Source organism: Plecotus auritus (genome assembly GCF_963455305.1).
Source record: "Plecotus auritus genome assembly, chromosome: 3".
NCBI classification, from domain to species: domain Eukaryota; kingdom Metazoa; phylum Chordata; class Mammalia; order Chiroptera; family Vespertilionidae; genus Plecotus; species Plecotus auritus.
This window is the reverse complement of record NC_137772.1, coordinates 197,221,549-197,241,744: the sequence shown is the minus strand read 5'-3', so window position 1 is coordinate 197,241,744 and position 20,196 is coordinate 197,221,549. Positions and strand designations below refer to the sequence as shown.

Below are 20,196 nucleotides of genomic sequence, written 5' to 3'. Positions count from 1 at the left end.
CCTTAGTCCCTGTTGGATAATATTGAAAGGGGGAAAAAGAAGTTTGAGGTTAAGTGATGTGGAGATTTGAGTTCCACCGATATGTAGAAGTTCTAGTTGGACTAACATGTAGATGTGTACATTTAAAAATAAATTAGCCGAAACCGGTTTGGCTCAGTGGATAGAGCGTCGGCCTGCGGACTGAAAGGTCCCAGGTTCGATTCCGGTCAAGGGCATGTACCTTGGTTGCGGGCACATCCCCAGTAGGAGGTGTGCAGGAGGCAGCTGATCGATGTTTCTCTCTCATCGATGTTTCTGGCTCTCTATCCCTCTCCCTTCCTCTCTGTGAAAATCAATAAAATATATTTAAATAAATAAATAAATAAATAAATTATTCAGCTTGAATAAAACTTTTAAAAAGTAGCTTAAGCCAGTCACAGGAAGTTTCTAATTTGACAACCAAAACAGATTTTATTGACATGAAACATTGGTAACTAGGCTGAAAATAAACTTGTCTAGATACACAGTTTTTAAGATTGATTTTTTTTTTTGCTTCTTTTATGTGTTTATTAATCTTAAGATTAGTAAACTTTTGTTGTTGATTAGCTAAATCAGTAAAAATAGTGTTGGTTAACCATGATAGAAATGCTTATTTTCTGTAATATAGAGGATTAAAATTATTTAAACTAAATGTCACAAATTGCAGTTATAAACAGACTTGTCTGCTTACAAATGGTGTAAACTCTGTTGGCCTTTAATTCTATATACATTATGATGATTGTCTTTTTTTTAAATATATTTTTATTGATTTCAGAGAGGAAGGGAGAGGGAGAGATAGAAACATCAGTGATGAGAAAGAATCATTCATCGACTGCCTCCTGCAAGCTCCTTACTGGGGTTTGAGCCCAAAACCTGAGCATGTGCCCTTGGCTAGAATCAAACCCTGAATCCTTCAGTCCACAGGCCAACCCTCTATCCATGAGCCAAACCAGCTAAAGCATGAATGTCTTTTGAATGCTTTCTCTTGAGTCCAGAGCCTGCTCAAACAAATTTTTTTCTAGAGGCAGTAATTAAGTATAACATCGCTGGAAATGTGAAACAAGGGTTCAGCCTTTTCAGGGCTAGGGAGATACATTGAATCTTTGCTAAGTACATTTTAGTTTGCATATCCTTGAAATAATCCTACATACTAGTATGGTGTTATACTGTGAGAAAATTCTAAATAGAGTATATATAAATGTCTGTCTAGAATAGATTAATAAAATGTGTGCTTGTCTAAGTGACAGGATATCTTATGATACTAAAATTTTAATGTTTTAGAGAACTAAATTTTCTGATTAATCTTATAAAGAACTGAATATCATTTTAAGCTCTTTTACTGATTAATCAATCAAATGAGGATGTGTTTCTCCTTTTAAGTTCATTGGTTGTCACCCTCTAGTTTATCCTTGGAATCATGATGCTTTATCTTCTTTTCTATACGTAGGATTATTTATTAATTGACTATATTGATTATATTTATGAAGCAAAACCTAGTTGCAGCAATATTGTCTTTAGTAAGCTTTTTTTTGTATGACCTTGAATGTTTTTATAGCATTTAATATTTGTTCAAAATGGTTTATATAAGCGAGATCTGTACAACTGTGGGGTGAAATGTAAACAACTGCACTGTTAGGAAGATATTAAAGTAGAGGCTATATTTACAGTGTCGTCTTTCAAATCTAGCTGTGCTGTAAACTGATGTTTGCTGTATGCTCCTCCTGATTTGAAATAGATGAAAGAAAATGAACCTATTATCACCATGGTTCACACAATGATTGAGAACTCGGCGCTAAGACCCCAACTGTACCAGCAAGTAAGGTCTTGGACAGTGAATGATACTGCTTTATCATCTGCAAAATCCCTCAGTGACAGTTTTGGTTTATCCTCAGAGTTACTCATAACATTAGTGTTTTTCTTACTCCATTTTTTGTTTCTGTCTACTTGGAAAAATGCAATTCATCCATGCTTTTCAAGATGCTGCAGTATTCTTAGCATGGCTTTGCTGAACATTTTGCTGTTGAATATTGAGTGTGCCATTTTCCTGAAGTTTTTGTGCAGAGTATTTGATTGATATGTACTTGGAGGTCTGCAGTACATTTGCAAAAATTTTACTAATATTGCCATTAATATTGATTAACTGTAAAAACATTATAACTGATTTTTAGGGAAAACTTTAAATTTTTTTTTTTCCTTTTAGAGACACCCCCCTCTCCCCACAATGTTTTAGGAATAGGTGATATTTGTATGGAAGTTCTTTACATCTAGCTTATCTACTGTGGTCTGGTAAAACTTACAGATGGCCATTTCTTAACATACTGGGAGTATCTTCTCCCTGTATTCTTATCATCCTTATGCAGTTATCAAGATAGTCATATCTTTCCTCATTCTTTTTCCCTAACTCGGAATATATACCATGTAGTTGGCGGGCTTTCATGTAGGACCTTGGTAACCTGCAGATCTGCAAAAGAAGTCATGTTATACATTCTTATCCACTTTTTTATTTTTTTTATTTCATGGTCTAAATGTTCTTAGCTGTGTGTTCTGCAACATCAGCTTCTTCCACCTCAACACTCTCAAATTACTGTGGCCTATGACCTGTTAGTTACTTAAATCGTAGAGAAGAAGAAAATTAACTAACATGAAAAATGAATACATGTTTTGACTAAAATATGTAAAACATCTGTTGTTTTTTTAAAGAGCCTTGAGGTCACACTGGCTTGAAAGGCCTCTGGTTTGCTTTAGTCACCTTGCTGTCTCTGCATCGTGGCCTTGCAACTGAGAAATTGAAGCAGCTGGGGGGAGGGCGACTCATTTCTGAGCAGTTTTCAAAACATTTAAAGTGTATTTTGTGATTAAGCATAGTTTTTCATTTGCAATAAAGAGATAAAGTATTAAATATTTAAAGTTAAACAGCTTTACTTTTCAAAAGAAAATGGAACCTTTCCATTCTGAATGTCACCAGATTATAGAACCTACACTCTCGATTCCAAAATAACACCCTGAGAACCTCAGCACTTGTTCTGGAATTGATACCTTTCTCAGTGTCAAAGCTCTTGGTTTATTGTTTTGTATGATGCTAAATTGATCTGAGGTCAGAGCTATTTGGTTGTATTAGGTTAATAAGAGTTCTGGCCTGGATGTTCCTGTTTGGTTTGAGTTTGTTTTGTTTTTTCTTTTTTATATTTATTACTAATCAGTGTTCATGATGCAGACATCATTGCTGATTGAGATTACTCAGTCACACCAAAAGTTCTAATTGGAGGGTTGTTTTTTTTTTTAATGTGGAAATAATAATTAGATTTTTTTCTCCAAGTTTCCTTTGTCATGTTATTATCCAAAGAAAACCTTTATCAGATTTTACATTGAACACTGTTATGCTTTTTCTGACATTGCATTACAATACTGTATTAATGGCTCCTGAGTTTAGCTGAAAATATAATAACAACATAATATTGTATGGCCTGTTACTCTAAATCACCCTGTTGAAGTTTTCATTCAGGAGGATCTTTATGTTGGCATTTTCTTAGGAGAAGAAATTACCTAGACCGTAATTATCTTAAAATTAATCAAATTAGTAGGACCGAAAACTGAATCAAAACAAATGTTAAAGAAATAAGCATCAAGTTTAAAAAATTCCTCTGTATTTATTCTACCATCTTTCATAAATACATTGTTGTACCAGGGTTTTTATAATATAATTAATCAGTGAAATTAATCACCTGATAAATAATTGTTTTAAAAGATACCAAAAAAAAAAAAAAAAAGATACAGACTAATAGCAAATACTTATAGCCCTGTGAGCATTTTTGAGTCTGCATAGGGTGTAATGTCTAATATTATTAAATATTTCTCCAAAAATCATTTTTGGGGTTTGTGTGTATGTATATATATATGTTACATACATAACAAGGGATACTGTAGAAAGTTGAATTTTAATGGACAAAACTAATTTTGTTTTGCTTAATGCCAAGCCTTTTTTTTTTTTTTTTTTTTTTTTTAAGATTATTAGATACCTTATGAAAAGGTTCTGGCTTTCTAAATAAAATGCAGCACATATCCTGCACAGCCGGTCAAGTTTGCATAATACATTTCTCTAATAGAAGCTGGGGCAGTGCTAGGCTCATCTAATGCTACGTGGCCACTTTTATTTGCTTTTCTAGTGTTGCTGAAGTACTGCAAACCCAGGATGTTTGGGGAACTTTTCTTTTCTAAAGATGACTTTGAAAAAATGGTAAAAAGTATTGCCACGAAACATTATTTTATGCAGAATTTTATTTAATCTGAATATTAATGAAATTACATTTTTTTAGTAGTAAGGTTTTCATATTGAGGACTAAATAACAAACTTCTTCAATTCTAGGTGGAAATTTTTTTTTAATAAATTATATCCATCTTTTCTTAAGCACAGCTTCAGTAGTTATCAGTAATGACAAATAGGTCATGCTTAAAAATTAATTATTTAAAGGATAATCTTGTTTTCTTACACTCTTCTGACATGTAAAAGCACTGGATAGTGGAAGTTTGATTATTTTAAGAGTTTTCTTAATAATGAATATCTAACAATGATATCTAATAATGAATATCTTTATTGGATAATTTCATAAAAGGTTTAAATAAATTTTTCTGTGATAATTTTTAGGTACAACAAAAATTTAATTTGTGTAAATAATATATTCAGATATCTATAAGGATATGTCATTCTAAAATTATAACTACACAGTACATGTTTTTCTTTTTTATACTATGCCAACTGTTAGAAAAATGAATATGCAATAATATTCCATAGATAAAAATGTCATACCAATATCCGAAATATTTATTACAGGTTACTAAGTTTTCATTTAAAATTACTAGTCTTTTGCTGTTGACCCTGGGATATAGGATACAATTCATATTTCAGTCCTGATGTGGCACTGTCTACCAGTTATGTTCAAATTACACACTCCACTGTTTAGTAAAGCTGTTCTGCATTTAACTTTAAATATTAAATAAGTAAAGTATATTTGGACATTTAGTAGCTAAAAGCTTTTTATCTTTCAATTCTTATAAATGAAAAAATTTATTTTTTCATATTACATTTTTTGTCATGGATCTAAGCATTTTAAAACTTATTTCTCATTGATAGAAGTATACATCCTTTTCTTGGGTTTAGATGCTTTAATTTAGAATGACAATTGACACTACACTCCTCAGGACATATTCAGCAATCTTTATTTCAAAATAGTGCATAAGTATTGACTTTGGTCGCTAAATTCATTTTTCATGTGATGTTCATTTCTATGAAATTTTTGTGGTTTACAATCACTGTGCATACCTTAAATAGTCACGGGTTCATTTGCATGAGGTACGTGAAAGTCATGTCTTGAAATGAAACACGGAAATCCAGGATTATTATTGTATGTTTGGAATGCTGACATTTACCCTGATTCCCACATTTCCAGATCCATTCAAAATTATCTGCTATTTAAATTATGCCTCCTTCTAAAGATGTAACTGTCGAGCAGTTTTTTAAAGAAAGGGCATATATACTTATAATTTATATATTCTTATACATTTGTATGTGTACATATGAAATTTAATTTTCTAATCTAGAATATAGTTGGGATACATTACTCCCATCCCCACTTTGAGAAAAAATGTACCATTTAGTTAACATGCAATGAGCCCCAATTAAATTTTTCTACTGTGTGTTTGTTACTGTCTAGCAGTCAATATAAACTCTTAAAACAAGAGAGATAGTGAAATATTGCCTGCAGAGGCTGTGATGTGATCTGTATATAACTGACGGGGGTGGCTATTGAAATCTTGGTAAGCACAACCAGAAATGAGCATTTGTTTGACCTAAAGATATTTGGAAGAAGCTGAAGAAACAATGTTTAAATACACTGAATAATTATTATTTACAATATAGTAAAACAAATGTCAGTGAACATATATAAGTTTTTTATGAAATTTGACTATCATAGTTTATAATTTAGGCTTTCAGTTTTATAAGGTTTTGAATGATTTTTTCCTCTTTTCAATTAAACCCATACTTTTCCTCCATTATCTTTTAGTTCTTAAGACAGAAGAACAAGATAAGTCTATATTGTGTATGTGTGTTTATATATTATGTATCTGTATACAATATGTTATAAGCTTTGTTGGTAAAATTGTACTAAGATGTGTTGACATTTGAGTGTACACATACACAGTTGTGTGATTATGTGTATACTGTGAAGGACAGTTTTGATGTTGAAATATGCCTGATTGCAATTATTTGATTCAATATAGTTGCCACAATTGTACTTGTCAATTTTCATTAAAATGTGTGTCTTACAAATGAAAATGTAAGGTGCTGTATAATTTTGTGTGACCAGCTTATTATTTTGTTTGATAAGCTGAAGTTAACACCATTTTTTATGTATCTTGCATATTGTATCACTGTGAAATATTTTTCTATTTTTGTAATGATCTCGGTTTGAATTAAACTTCTGAAAGTATAAGAATCATTAAAACCCCATTTTTATTGTTATATAAACCTAAAATATTAACTATAGGCTAAATAAGTATATTTTTAAATATTAGTGTTAAAGTTGCTATATGACATTTTTCCTTATAGTTGTCACAAGATGAATGCAGAGGCACCTTATACAAATACAGACCTGACGAAGTAGATATTGATGTAAGTATTACTTTGCTGTGTATTGTCAGTGCTGTCATATTCTCTGCCAAAACATTGTAAATAAAGCATGACAAAAAAATCCCTCTTCCTTTTCTGCCCTCCAAAATGACATCAAATGAATTAGCATTTTCTTCTTTTGCACTTAGATTGAGTCTATTCTCCATCCATCTTCACCCCCATAGTTAGCAGTCAAATATACTATTAAGCATCACATAAGTGCAAGTAAAAGACTATTTCATTAAAAATTATGTAGGACTGAGGACAAAGTAAAATTGTCTACATGTTTTGGAGAAAGTATCTGCCTCTACAAATTCTATCACTCCTTTTTTTATTATTTAAATTTCATATTTTTTTAAATCATATTTCAGATCGATAGCTTGTCATGCATTCTTACTTATTTATATCTCATCCTTCCCTCATTTCCCCTGGTTTTATTCATTGAGTTGTACCTCTTTCTCATTTCAGTTTACAGTAGTTCCCTCTTACCTGGTTTTACTTTGTGCAGTTTCACTGACCTGCAGTCAGCCCAGGTCCAAAATATTAAATGAAATATTCCAGAAATAAACAGTTCATAAATTTTAAATTTCATCCCATTCTGAGTATCGTGATGAAATCTTGTGCCATCCCACCCATCTTGCCTACGAGGTGATTGATTCATCCCTCTGTCCATCATCTCCCTGCTGCATACACTCCCCACCTACTCATTCATCACTTAGTACCCATCTCGGTTATCAGATCAAATGTCGGGGTATCGCAATGCTTGTGTTCAAGTAACCCTTATTTTATTGAATGACAGCCCCAAAGCTTGAGAGTAGTGATGGTGGCAATTCAGATATACCAAAGTGAAGCTGTAAAAGTGTATGTGTGTACAGGAAAAAACATAGTATGTGAACCAATGCCCTATGGATAAGGGGAGACCACTGTATCCCATTAGGTATGACCTGAGTTTTGTCTAATAAAGAGAAGGTAGTTACTTTAACAGATAAATGGCAAATAAGTGAAATCTCATATTTCTTTGTCATTATGCAGTAAAGTTAGGGACGTATTTATAGTTTGGGTAAGGTTTTTATTTTCAGACCAGTGGAGAACCAGTTTATTATGGTATTGAAGTTTTATTAGAGTATACTTTGATATTTTCATAATTTAAAAATGGGGTAGTACCAAGAATTTAAAGCATTAAAACTACTGAAATGTCGGCAAACTCATTAGTCAACAGAGCCAAATATCAACAGTACAACGATTGAAATTTCTTTTGAGAGCCGAAAACCGACTTCTGCGCATGGGCCACGAAGTTTCAATCGCACTGTAAGTGCGCACCCGCACATGGTATTTTGTGGAAGAGCCACACTCAAGGGGCCAAAGAGCTGCATGTGGCTTGCGAGCTGCAGTTTGCCAACCACTGCCCTAGCCGGTTTGGCTCAGTTGGAGGAGTATCATCCTATATTACCAAAAGGTGGTGGGTTCTATTCCTGGTCAGGGCACATACCCAGGTTGCAGGTTCTGATCCCCAATCCACTGATCAATGTTTCTCTGTCACATGGATGTTTCTCTCTCTACCTCCCTTCCTCTAGAATCAATATTTTTTTAAAAACTACTGAAAGTGATTTTTCTCTACCAGCAATATTTTTATTTGCATTGTTACAGTTAGAAGCAATCTTTTGTTTATATTCTTTTCTAAGAACATAATAGCATAATCCTATATAATAAAAGGCTAATATGCAAATTGTCCCCTCGACTGGGAGTTCGAGGAGGTAGGGCTGGCCCGCCAACAGCCCACAGTCCCCCCAGCCTGCCCCACCCCCTATTACCCCCCACCCTGATCGGGGGCGGGGCCAGCACACCAAACTCCCGAATTTCTTCCCCCCAGCCGGCCCTGCTCAATTGGACTCTGATCGGGGTGGGCCAGCCAGACCCCACTCGTGCATGAATTCATGCACCGGCCCTCTAGTTTTAAGAATACAAAAATAGTATCTAGTTGGTGTTTTAATTAAACACTTCATATATCACTTAACCTTTGTCTAGTAGTTTGTAGGGGGGAAAAATTTTAACCATGTTGAAATGATTTGTTTAAAGAGAAGGCTTGATTACTAAGAATATTTTGAATAGTTTAGGTCAGCAGTCTCCAAACGGTGGTCCGTGAGGTCTGAAAGGTTGGCGACCGCTGATTTAGGTTACATAATACAGCTGAAATGCTTTTTCACTCTATGTGCATGTTTTTTAAGCATTCTATCTTTTACAAGCTATATTTAAATGTTTATTTTATTCATTGAAATAAAGATTGAGCCCTAGCTGGTTTGGTTCACTGGACGGAGCGAGCATCTGCCCATGGACTGAAGGGTCCCCACTTAATTCCAGTCAAGGACATGTACCTCAGTTGTAGGCTCGATTGCCGACCCTGGTCAGACCACATGCAGGCAGCAGCCAACTGATGTGTCTCTCTCACATTGATGTTTCTCTCTTTCTCCCCTTCCCTTCCACTCTCTCTAAAAATCAATGGAAGATACCCTTGGGTGAGGATTAACAAAAAATAAAAAATAAAGATTGACACAATTAGGTATTCCATAGCTTTTTTAAGTGTGTTTTTTTGTTAGAATCACCTCCAGTTACAGGAGTGATAACTAACCTACCTCCAGTTACAGGAGGGGGAAATTGCTAACAAAAGGTATCTTCTCTTACAACCTAGGCCAAGTTAAGCCGTCTCTGTGAACAAGATAAAGTGGTACATGCTCTGGAAGAGAAACTTCAGCAACTCCACAAGGAGAAAGTAGGACAATTATGTTTATTATCTACAATTGATGTTACTTTAGATGGTTATTATTGGGACACTGTAATAACTGAAGTAAAAAGGAATTAATTCCATGGTGCAGAACATTAAATGTAATTATTTTTATTACAATAGTACACGCTTGAGCAAGCTTTGCTATCCGCCAGCCAAGAGATAGAAATGAATGCCGATAACCCAGCAGCCATCCAGACGGTGGTGTTGCAGAGGGATGATTTACAAAACGGACTGCTTAGCACATGTCGAGAGCTTTCTCGAGCCACTGCCGTAAGTAGCAGATTCTGTTTTCCTATTAAGACTCCCTGCTCTAGCTGGTTTGGCTCAGTGGATACTAGAGTGTCGACCTGTGGACCAAATGGTCCCAGGTTCGATTCCAGTCAAGGGCACATGCCCAGGGTTGCAGGCTCGATCCCCAGTGGGGGATGTGCAGGAGGCAGCCAGTCAATGATTCTCTCTCATCATTGATGTTTCTATCTTTCCCTCTTTCTTCCTCTCTGAAATCAATAAAAATAAAAATATATTTAAAAGACTCCCTGAAATATTAGGCAGTTTTTCCTTTATCTGTTTCTGTTTGATTGGACTATCTTTAGAATTTCTTTATTATAACTAGAAATTAATTTGTTATTAATAATATTTAAAAAATGAAGGGTGGTCTTCATTTCTCTAATTAGTAGTAGGCATCTTATTTATTGTGAAATAGTTGTTTTCGTAAGTGATAAATACTCCTGTTTATGTATTATGCAAATGAAAAATTTTCAAATATGTTTAGATTTATTATAGTAAGGAAATAAATATTTTTTTTAACTTTAAGGGAGTTGGGATAATTTTGAGAAGGTGGTAATTAGGTTCACTCAACCAACCATTTCAGTAAAAGGCACCTGTGAAATGCTTTTAAGAGCCTGTCAACATTACTATTTCATAGCTGCAGTGTAATCTGAGTTTAGATGATAGGTTTCAGTAAGAAATATAATTAGCCAAACCTTTTAACCCACAGTCTTGTTGCTTTATAAAGAGTCTCTTGGGATTACTAAATCTAAAAGTCTTACATGCAGTTTATAAATTGAGTGTCTTATGAGTCTACACAGGCTGCTTTGGATCCTATATGCAGTCATTTCTAGACATGGTAAGAGCACCTGCCCAAGCAGCCCTTTGTAAGAAATCCTCGCAAAAGCCACCTGTTAAAGCTGCTAACACACCCTTGTCTGTAGCTTCAATGGGCTCTTTAGGGCGCAGCTACCTTTTAAGAAGGGCCACACCTTAACTAAGAAAGGTCTTTTCAAGCTGGCAGGGTCCCAGAATCTCAACGTGGCTTCAATTCTGAACACTAAAATAGTATTCCAAACATGAGCTATCTTTGCCCTACCCGGTTTGGCTCAGTTGGCCCGCGACTGAAGGGTCCCAGGTTGATTTCTGGTCAAGGACACATACCTTGGTTGCAGGCTCGTGGGGATGGTAACCAATCACTAAGTCTCTCTCACATCAGTCTTTCTGTCTCTCCCCCTCCCTTCCACTCTCTCTAAAAATCAATGGGAAAATATCCTCAGGTGAGGATTTAAAAACAAAACAAAAATAACAACATGGGCTATGTTTAAATGAATATAGCGTGGTGTTAAATCAAAACTTAGCCCTAGCTGGTTTGGCTCAGTGGATAGAGCGTCAGCCTGCGGACTGAAGGGTCCCAGGTTCGGTTCCGGTCAAGGGCATGTGCCTTGGTTGTGGGCGCATCCCCAGTGAGGGGTGTGCAGGAGGCAGCTGATCGGTGTTTCTCTCTCATCGATTTTTCTAACTCTCTATTCTTCTCCCTTCCTCTCTGTAAAAAATCAATAAAATATATTTAAAAAAAAAAAAACTTAGATTTTGTGATTCTTAAATACCTAATATTTAATACTAGAGCCCCGATGCACGGAATTCGTGCACTTGCGGGGGGTCCCCTCAGCCTGGCCTGCGCCCTCTCGCAGACCGGGAGCCCGTGGGGAGCGAGCCTAACCTGGCAGTCGGACATCCTTAGCACTGCCGCGGAGGCGGGAGAGGCTCTCACCACCACCACTGCGCTCACCAGCCGTGACCCCGGCTTCTGGCTGAGCGGCACTCCCCCTGTAGGAGCTACTGACCACCAGGGGGCAGCTCCTGTGGTGGTCAGTGCGCATCATAGCAACCAGTCGTTCTGCCATTCGGTTGATTTGCTTATTAGCCTTTTATTATATAGGATACTTAACCCTGATTTTAAAGTTATTTAAATTATCTCATTTAATGTCTGTTACTTACACGGTGATGTTAGAGCTGTGTTTTTTAAGAGTTTAATATTCTTTCATTTGTGATCTTGATATCAGAACCATCTATCTGTAGCATCCAGCACTCTTAAGATGTGCATTGAAAATTGGATGAATTGATTGAACTGAATGATTTGCCCAACGTTACAAAACTAAGAAGTGCTATGTTCAGAACACAAATCGGATCTGAAGACTTAGATTACATGGATTTTTATAATCCTATATAATAAAATCCTAATATGCAAATCAACCGAACGGTGGAACGACTGGTCGTTATGATACGCACTGACCACCAGGGGGCAGATGCTCAATGCAGAGCGTCAGTGTGCTCCCACAGGAGGAGCGCCACTCAGCCAGAAGCCAGGCTCACGGCTGATGAGCGTAGCAGCGGTGGCGGGAGCCTCGGAGTGAGGGGTCATGGACTGCAAGAGCCCTGGACTGGAAAAGGAATGTCTGACTGCCAGCTTAGGCCCGATCCCCAGGGGGATCCGAATGTTGTGCAACGGGCCACTAGTATAGTCATAAAGAAAATGAGTACACCTGAAATGTCTACAAGATGGTAATCAATCAATGATGGGTCAGATTTGGATAGGAAGAAAGGGGAAGTGAAAGGTGGTCCATACAGGACAAAATGCCTCGAATCACAGCACAGAAATGAGAATGTGGGAGACATGTCTGGAGAAGCAAGAAGTGGAACTGACTGACTAGAATTCGGGCATCCAGAGTATGAGATTAGAAAGGGAAATGGGGCTAAGCTGTCAGTGCCAAACTCATGAAAGCTTCAGTATTCCTGTGAGGACCTGAGTCAAATCAAAATTTAGTTGGAAGCTATTTCATGATTGATAACTGTTTTAGGGAATTCTGGGTATGTGCACTTAAATCTCATTAGGAGGCTTAGAATTTGCTCCATCCCAAGGTTAACTCCAGCACTGATAGAAGTTTATTAAAAATGTTTTAATAGACATTAATCATGTTTATTCCGATTTCTGGTTTTATCCCATATAATCACTTTTCTGTTTTGTTTCTTTCCCCTTGCCTTTGGCATTATTTAATGATCATTACAAACCCTCAGTATGTTCTTCTAAGACATATCTTACTGCATAGAATACAAACTGTGTTAATTTGTGTCTGTATGTAAAGTTAACGCATATTAGCAGCTGAAGGCTACAAATGATGCATAGCATCATACTGGGCATATGATGGACACTCAGTGGATGCTGATTAGATTTAAATTTGATTTAACATTTATGCCAGCAGAATCTCAAAGGAGTCCTCTGATTCTCTCACAATTGATTCAGGGCATTGGTTCAAATCTAACTTCTGAGGTATAAAAGATAGAACATCAGAGGCATAACCTTAAGGCATCCAATGATCAAGGGTTTCAGAGAACACCTCCTCATCTGGTTGGCTACTTAGGTACATAAAACCAGGATTAGCCCAAGGTAAACATGTAAAGCAGCATTCCCTTTATGTTTTATTTAATTCTTGAAGCTATACCTCCTCTCCATAAGCCCCACCAGCACACCCACATGCTTTTAGGCACATGGTGTTCTCTCCTCGCCTCTACTTTATTTTATCTAAACCCGATTAGTGAGCAAGCCTATTAAAGCAGTCTGATATACCCTGAAACTTTCCAGCGTGTAACTGTCTTGGTTTGGATTCTCCTCTGAAAGCAGATCCTGAGATGAGGAACTGGGTTCAGAAAGTTTGGGGGGAGGTGTTTCAGGAACAGAAGCACTGAGTGTGGAGAGGGAGAGGGGAAAGCCAGTAAGGTTTCACTGCTGAGTCGGTTACCGCTGTGAGCAACAGGACTTCGGTCCCACTGAGGACTCTCTGAGAAAATGTGCAGACTGCTTCAGGATTTCCCAGTGAGAGGCTTCCAAGGTGATAAAACTAATAAGGAACAGAGTCAGACCAGAGTCAGCATCTAAGTCAAACACTTCATTCTAGGGCTTCTGTACTTCCTGCTCCACCTCACGAGGCAGTCACATGTACTTTCTGGAACTTGAAATCAAATTTATATTTTCTTTTTTTTTTAAATATATTTTATTGATTTTTTACAGAGAGGTAGGGAGAGAGATAGAGAGTTAGAAACATCGATGAGAGAGAAACATCGATCAGCTGCCTCCTGCACACTCCCTACTGGGGATGTGCCCGCAACCAAGGTACATGCCCTTGACCGGAATCGAACCTGGGACCCTTGAGTCTGCAGGCCAATGCTCTATCCACTGAGCCAAACCGATTAGGGCTAAATTTATATTTTCTTATGAAAAAATCTAAAATTGGGATTTCAGACATCAGAAGCAAGTTATAAAGGCCCCCAGTCATCCTGAATCATCCTAGTGGAGGGCTTATGTATTGATCCACTGTAAAACTATCAATATATGAAACTAGTAATCATGAATATTTCTCCAGCAGTTATTAACTGCCGGGTTCATTATGAGTACTCTACATGCACTTAATCCTAATAACACCCCCTATTATTACTATGTTGAAAGAGGAAAACTGAGACACGGAGATTGCAATTAAGTAGCATGTATAGACTTCCATTAAACTTATTTGTGTTCTAAACTGGATGGGAAATAGGAGGGCCGTGAGTAAGTGGAGAATTTAGACTACAGTGGATAAAGCAGGTTTAAGATTGTAAGCTTAAAGGAGCATGGAAGCAGGGAGAGACTTACACCAAGTGAAATGTCGCGGACTGTGCTTTGAAGGATTTTAAGACGGGTTTTAAATACCTGGTTACTTCATGATTACTAAGCCACATCCCCGAGAAAGAGACAGCCAGATGTGATAGCCTCCTGGTGGCTGCAGTAGAAAGTACCCAGCAACACTTAAGGGGTATTTTTACCAAAAAAATCAAATCTGAATCTCAACAGCCTCCATATCTAACTAGGAATTTATAGGAAATACAGGCAACAGAAAAGCATGCTAAGCAATATCACAGGGATTCAATTAGCAAAACCTGGAGTAGAACCTCTGCAGGAAAAAGGAGCCCATTTTCCAACAAATGCGTAGCAAGGGAGTGGGGGGAAGAGGTTGTTATAATTTTTTAAAGTGTTTTTTTTTAATATATTTTTATTGATTTCAGAGAGGAAGAGAGAGATAGAAGCATCAGTGATGGGAGGGAATCATTGATCGGCTGCCTCCTGCAGGCCCGATCCCAGTCCAGGTTGTGTCTCTCTCACATCAGTTACTTTCTTTCTCCACCCTCCCTTCCTTCCACTCTCTAAAAATCAATGGAAAAAATTATCCTCAGGTGAGGATTAACCAAAAAAATTTACTTGTTGGCTAAGTTGGGTTCTTTTCCTGAAACGATCCCACACATGTACACATATTTTTTAACTGTTATAACATATTCTCCAAAAAGTACACTAGTAAATGCACAGATATGCCTGCTATCCATATCAAGGCATTGAATTTTATTGCCTCCTCCCCAAAACACCATCACTTCACTGTTAAACTATATATTAGCTTTGCCTGTTTTTGTATCTTAATGAAATATGATCATACAATATATACTCTTTTAACTTTGTGACGTTCATCCATGTGGTTGAACTGTATGCTATGAAACTTCACACATTTTTATTTCAAGCACTGTTGTCTGTGGTTTTAAGATAACTGCCTATTTGAAAGTCATTAAAACTCTTTTTAATTGCCTTGATGCACTTATATATTATCTTCTTGAGAAAAAAATAGTAAGGACATATTTAAAGATTTTAACATTGTACTTGTATAATCCATTAAATTCTTTAATGACATACTCAGCCAGGTGTTGGAAGGAAACTGAAGTTATGCCAGTGCCACCCCTTTTCTTGGGATCACCTGTTGACTTGTGTTCTGCCCACCTATAAATCATGTTTGAGGAGCCGAGAGATAATGGCAGAAATGGGAGGCCCAACAGGATTATAGGACTCGGGCCAAATGATACAGTGCAATGCGGGACTTTCCAGGTTATGAAAACTGGAAGTGTATTATGTTTCCTCCTAAAATATTGGAAAAGTAATCTAGCTCTCAATCTCTCTTTCTCATGTTTCTGTAAGAAAGATGAGGATTCCCACCATTCTGAAATGTTCTTATATTTAGGATATCTCTACAGTGTCTTTGGGTGCCCTCTTCCTCCACCCCGTCCCCTACCCCACCCCACCCCCAACTCTGGCTTTTCCATGAGGTGTTAGGTGTTAGTTTGGCAATACCAACTTCCTTAATCACTGGGCTGCCATTGGATCCCTTACCCTCAATTTACCATCCCTGGAGCCTTCAAAAGCCCTCTATCTAAATTTGCCTCTCTTTTTTTTTTATGTGTGTACAAATTAGAAGATGGCTAGAAGCTGTTTTTATTAAAGGAGATACTATCCTTGTTTATTCCAGTAAAAAGAGTTTTGCTGAAGTCAAGTAAGGAGGCTAGTGTTCCTACTATAAAGATCAGATGAAGATCTTTAGTCCTTTATTACTTTGCTTTTTTAAAATGTAGTTCATTGTGAAATCTGCTTAATAGGCTCTTTAGGCTCCCTGTTTAAAACCTGTTAAGGAGTCAGAACAGCCTGGCTCAGTGGTTGAGCTCTGACCTGTGAACCAGGACCGGGTTTCAGGCTCAATCCCCAGGAGGAAGCATGCAGGTCTCATCATTGATGTTTCGATCTCTCCCCCTTTCCCTTCCTCTCTGAAATATATACACTGAGTGGCCAGATTAGTATGATCTCTGAACGCATAATAATCTGGCCACTCAGTGTAGACTGACCACAGAGTTGGGATTTTAAAATAAGGTTTTTCCATGTATGAGAACTGCATTGTGGGTAGTTAGAAAGAAGCAGAGGACTTTCTAGCCAGAGGCTGGGGGCCACTATCTCCTGGTCCCTTGACATAACAAGATTTGCAAGCTTTCCCTTATACACAAGTACACTGAGTGGCCAGATTATTATGCGTTCAGAGATCATAATAATCTGGCCACTCCGTGTGTGTGTGTGTGTGTGTGTGCGCGCGCGCGCGCGCGCGCTTAAACCTATTAAGGAGAATCTTAAATTCAAAAAGCAATTATTCCAAATGATCAGATTTTAAGACTTAATTTTTTTACAGTATGCACCTTTAGAGATCCTCTAGGAACTTGAGGTATTGCTCTTTGTTTCTTTGTTTAACTAAGGTTATTTTAAGTAGCTTTTCTTCCACACTCAGTACCCTCTTTCCTATCCCCAGACTATTGCTGTTATTAAACTGACATTTCCCAGGGAGGCTTCATTCAGAGCCGCTCAAGGCAAAAAATTCCTGGTCATGGGAGGTTCTTAGACAAGAGTCATTAATTCATTTTACAACAGCATTCAGTAAACATCTGTTGGTTATGTTACATGCGCCAGCACCATGTAGATAACTGGTGATAAAATAGTAATCAAATATTTTCCCTGCACCCTATCAGTGTGGATCAGTTGGTTGAGTGTCGTTCCATGAAACCAGGAGGTCACCGTTCAATTTCCAGTAGGGGGCATGCAGGAGGCAGCCCATCGATGTTTCTCAGTGATATTTCTATTGCTCTCTCCCTCTCCTTTCCTCTTTCTGAAATTAATAAAATATAGTCCCTGCCCTATTTTAGTTTATCAAGTTGTTGACCTCATACCACCACTCACTGAAGTGTCGGAAGGGTAACTGCAACCCATAGAAGCAGAATGAAATCATGATGTAATTTGAGCGCTTGTAGAATCATTCTATAGTGGCTCAGCCTCCCCAGTTACCTGAGGTGGACACTCTAGGTGCACCCCTTTGTGGACTGTGTGCACAGTCTTGTTGTAGTTAAGCCTTGATTGTTGTTGGTATCCCTGGGTGGGATTGACCTCCAGGACAATTGGCTGTGAGGATCAGCTGTGTTTACGCTGGGAGAACTTCTGTGCTGGAGACACCCTTATGAGACAGACTTGCTTCAGTGGGGCTTTGGTGCTCACTGAGTCTTCCCCCTGAGAGTGTCCCTTATAGATCTGAGGAGTTATAATCTGGATGGTCCCACTCTGATCCATGGGTGCACTGGCTCTTGGATCTCCAAGGAGGTGCTAATTTAGCCTCTGCCTGAGACCACCAAACAGGAGCTACGGAAATATCTGCAGATTCCTCTTCTTTGTTTGGGGTTTGGAGGTGCCCAGATGAAGCAATGCAAGCTGCTGTGGGGCCTTGGGCCTTATTTTGGAATATCTGGGGCTCTCTGACCCAGCTGCAGTTTGGTAGGTAATTTTAGATGGCAAAGGGCCAGGCCATTCATATGCAAAAGCCTCTGCACACAGCTGGGGTGGGGTTGTAAATTGGGTGGGGCGGGGTCTCAGGGAATCTAAAGGGCGGAGCAAACAGCTATGGCTGACCCTCAGCCCTGCCCTAAGAGGCCCCAGGGTCTCAGTGTCCTGTGGTAATCGCTGCAAGCAGCTCTGAGAGAAAGCCGCCCTCGAGTTCCTGCCCAATGCCAGACAGTCCAATTTCCCCCGTATGAGTCTGGGTCCCCAGAGTCTCGCCCGGAACTGGAGTTCAGTGTAGTTGGGAGCTTGTGTCTCCTCCCGATTGAAAAAGACAACTGTGTCCTCAGTTGCCAGCCCTTTCTGCGCGCGTGCGCCTCTGTACCTCTGCACTTTACCTCCTCTGAGTCTCAATGTGCTTTTCTCTTCCCTTCTAGTTGTGAATTTCCACTCAGCCAGCCTTCCTGTGGTTCTGGATGATGTTCGTTTTGTCTTTTAGTTGTAGTTTTGAAGTGGTTGTGTGAAGCAGCAAGTTCAGGTGTTTACCTATGCCGCCATCTTGGTTTCTCTCAAGGAACTGTTTTAAACAGTAAAGGAAAATTAGTTACAAAGGTGTTTTGTTTTCTGCCCAATATGAACTACATAATAATTGCAGTGATAACAACATTAGAATAATGAAAGCCCTTTTGCTTTTAGGAACTGGAACGAGCATGGAGAGAATATGATAAGTTAGAATACGATGTAACTATTACCAGGAACCAGATGCAAGAGCAACTAGATCGCCTTGGTGAAGTTCAGGTATAAAAGTGTCACGTTTTTACGTTGTTTTACCTTGTTAGATTCATGCACGCCCATAACAGTTTTTACAGTGTTGGCTACCTAAGACCTGGGTTTGGGTTTGAATATTTTCCATGATAGGAATCTTCTATCTCACAAGATTTCCCATCTCTCACGGTTTAAAGTTCTTTATTCTCTCAGGTGCATGGTGTAGTGTTCTGTGCTCCTAGCTAACTTTATGTCACTTGGCACTGAGACGTTGAATTATATGAATTTATCAAATAATGGCTATTTTAGCTTTTTTAAAATAAAGTTTGTTCTGACTTACTCTAATTCATTCTATATTAAATGTCTCTTTTTTAACTATATTATCCTATTTTCTTGACCGATATATTATTAGACTATACAGCACCATTTGGAATAAAGAATCCAGTTTTGTAAACAGGCCACAAGTAGTTAAGACATTTAAAAATAATCACACTAATAAAAGAATAAGATGCTAATTGGCCGTACCTTCACGATGCCCACCAGCCATCAGGAGTGAGTATGCAAATTAACCCAACAAAGATGGCGGGTTGATTTGCATACACAAGCGCCCAGTGGTTGAGAGCGGGGCGGCCATGGCGACGACGCAGGTGTTCCGCACCACACCAGCCATTCCGGGCCTCTGGGGAGCATGGGAAGGCAGAAAGGTGGCTTCAGGCCGGAGTGGAAAAGCAGCTCCGGGCCTGAGCAAAAGGCAGCTCTGGCCAGAGTGAAGGCGGTGCCGGCAGCCAGGGGAAGGAAGGCCCATTCTTGCACGAATCTTCGTGCATCGGGCCTCTAGTAATAATAATAATAAAGAACTAGAAGACACACTCTGATAAGTAGCATGGCACATGTGACCTTAGACGAGTTACATTACAGTTCACCTCGGTTTCCACAACTATAAAATGAAAATAATAATAGTACCTACTTCTGTTGGCTTATTATAATGATTAAATGTGTTTTTTGGAGTGCTTAGAATAGCATCAGACACATAAAGTATATTGTGTAAGTGTTTATTAAATAACTAAACAATGAAGGCAACATTGACAAACTTAAAAGGTGACATACTGGAAAGAACTACCTTGACTCCTAGACTTCAGTAAGAGTTACTGTCTAGATCTGCAAAGGTTTTTTTTTTTTTTTTTTTTTTGAGAAACAGTACATTAGCAAAATGACCAAAGAACATGAGTAGTTTTGATTCATAAAAAAGTAAAATTCAGATTGCTAGCAAGTGTGTATATATTATTCAAAATCACTGGTAACCAGAAAATGCAAAATAAATTTTAAAATGAGATTTTCACTGTGTACCTTTCAGATAGGCAAAAAATACATACATATATATATATATAATTTTTTAATTGTTGCATAAGTAATACAGATTCTATATAGAGCAGGTATAGTATCAAATATTTGTAGTTGCTGCTCCCTCCCTGTGTTCATAGCAGTATT

At 38.0% G+C, this 20,196-nt stretch overlaps 1 protein-coding gene across 23 annotated transcripts in view; it reads left to right on the top strand.

The window, feature by feature from the left end:
- PLEKHA5 (pleckstrin homology domain containing A5) overlaps nucleotides 1-20,196 on the top strand; it is a 216,445-nt gene that overhangs the window by 177,109 nt on the left and 19,140 nt on the right. For 11 of the 23 annotated variants that reach the window (XR_013960293.1, XM_080662925.1, XM_080662938.1 and 8 more), the window contains 6 exons: nucleotides 1,754-1,834; nucleotides 6,078-6,113; nucleotides 6,623-6,685; nucleotides 9,369-9,449; nucleotides 9,585-9,734; nucleotides 18,640-18,741. Coding sequence is in view for 22 of the 23 variants with exons in the window: in XM_080662925.1 (XP_080519051.1) it covers nucleotides 1,754-1,834; nucleotides 6,078-6,113; nucleotides 6,623-6,685; nucleotides 9,369-9,449; nucleotides 9,585-9,734; nucleotides 18,640-18,741 (513 nt within the window). In the remaining variant the exon portion in view is untranslated. The remainder of the gene's footprint in view (nucleotides 1-1,753; nucleotides 1,835-6,077; nucleotides 6,114-6,622; nucleotides 6,686-9,368; nucleotides 9,450-9,584; nucleotides 9,735-18,639; nucleotides 18,742-20,196) is intronic. The other 12 variants (XM_080662933.1, XM_080662927.1, XM_080662922.1 and 9 more) reach the window with 2 other exon arrangements.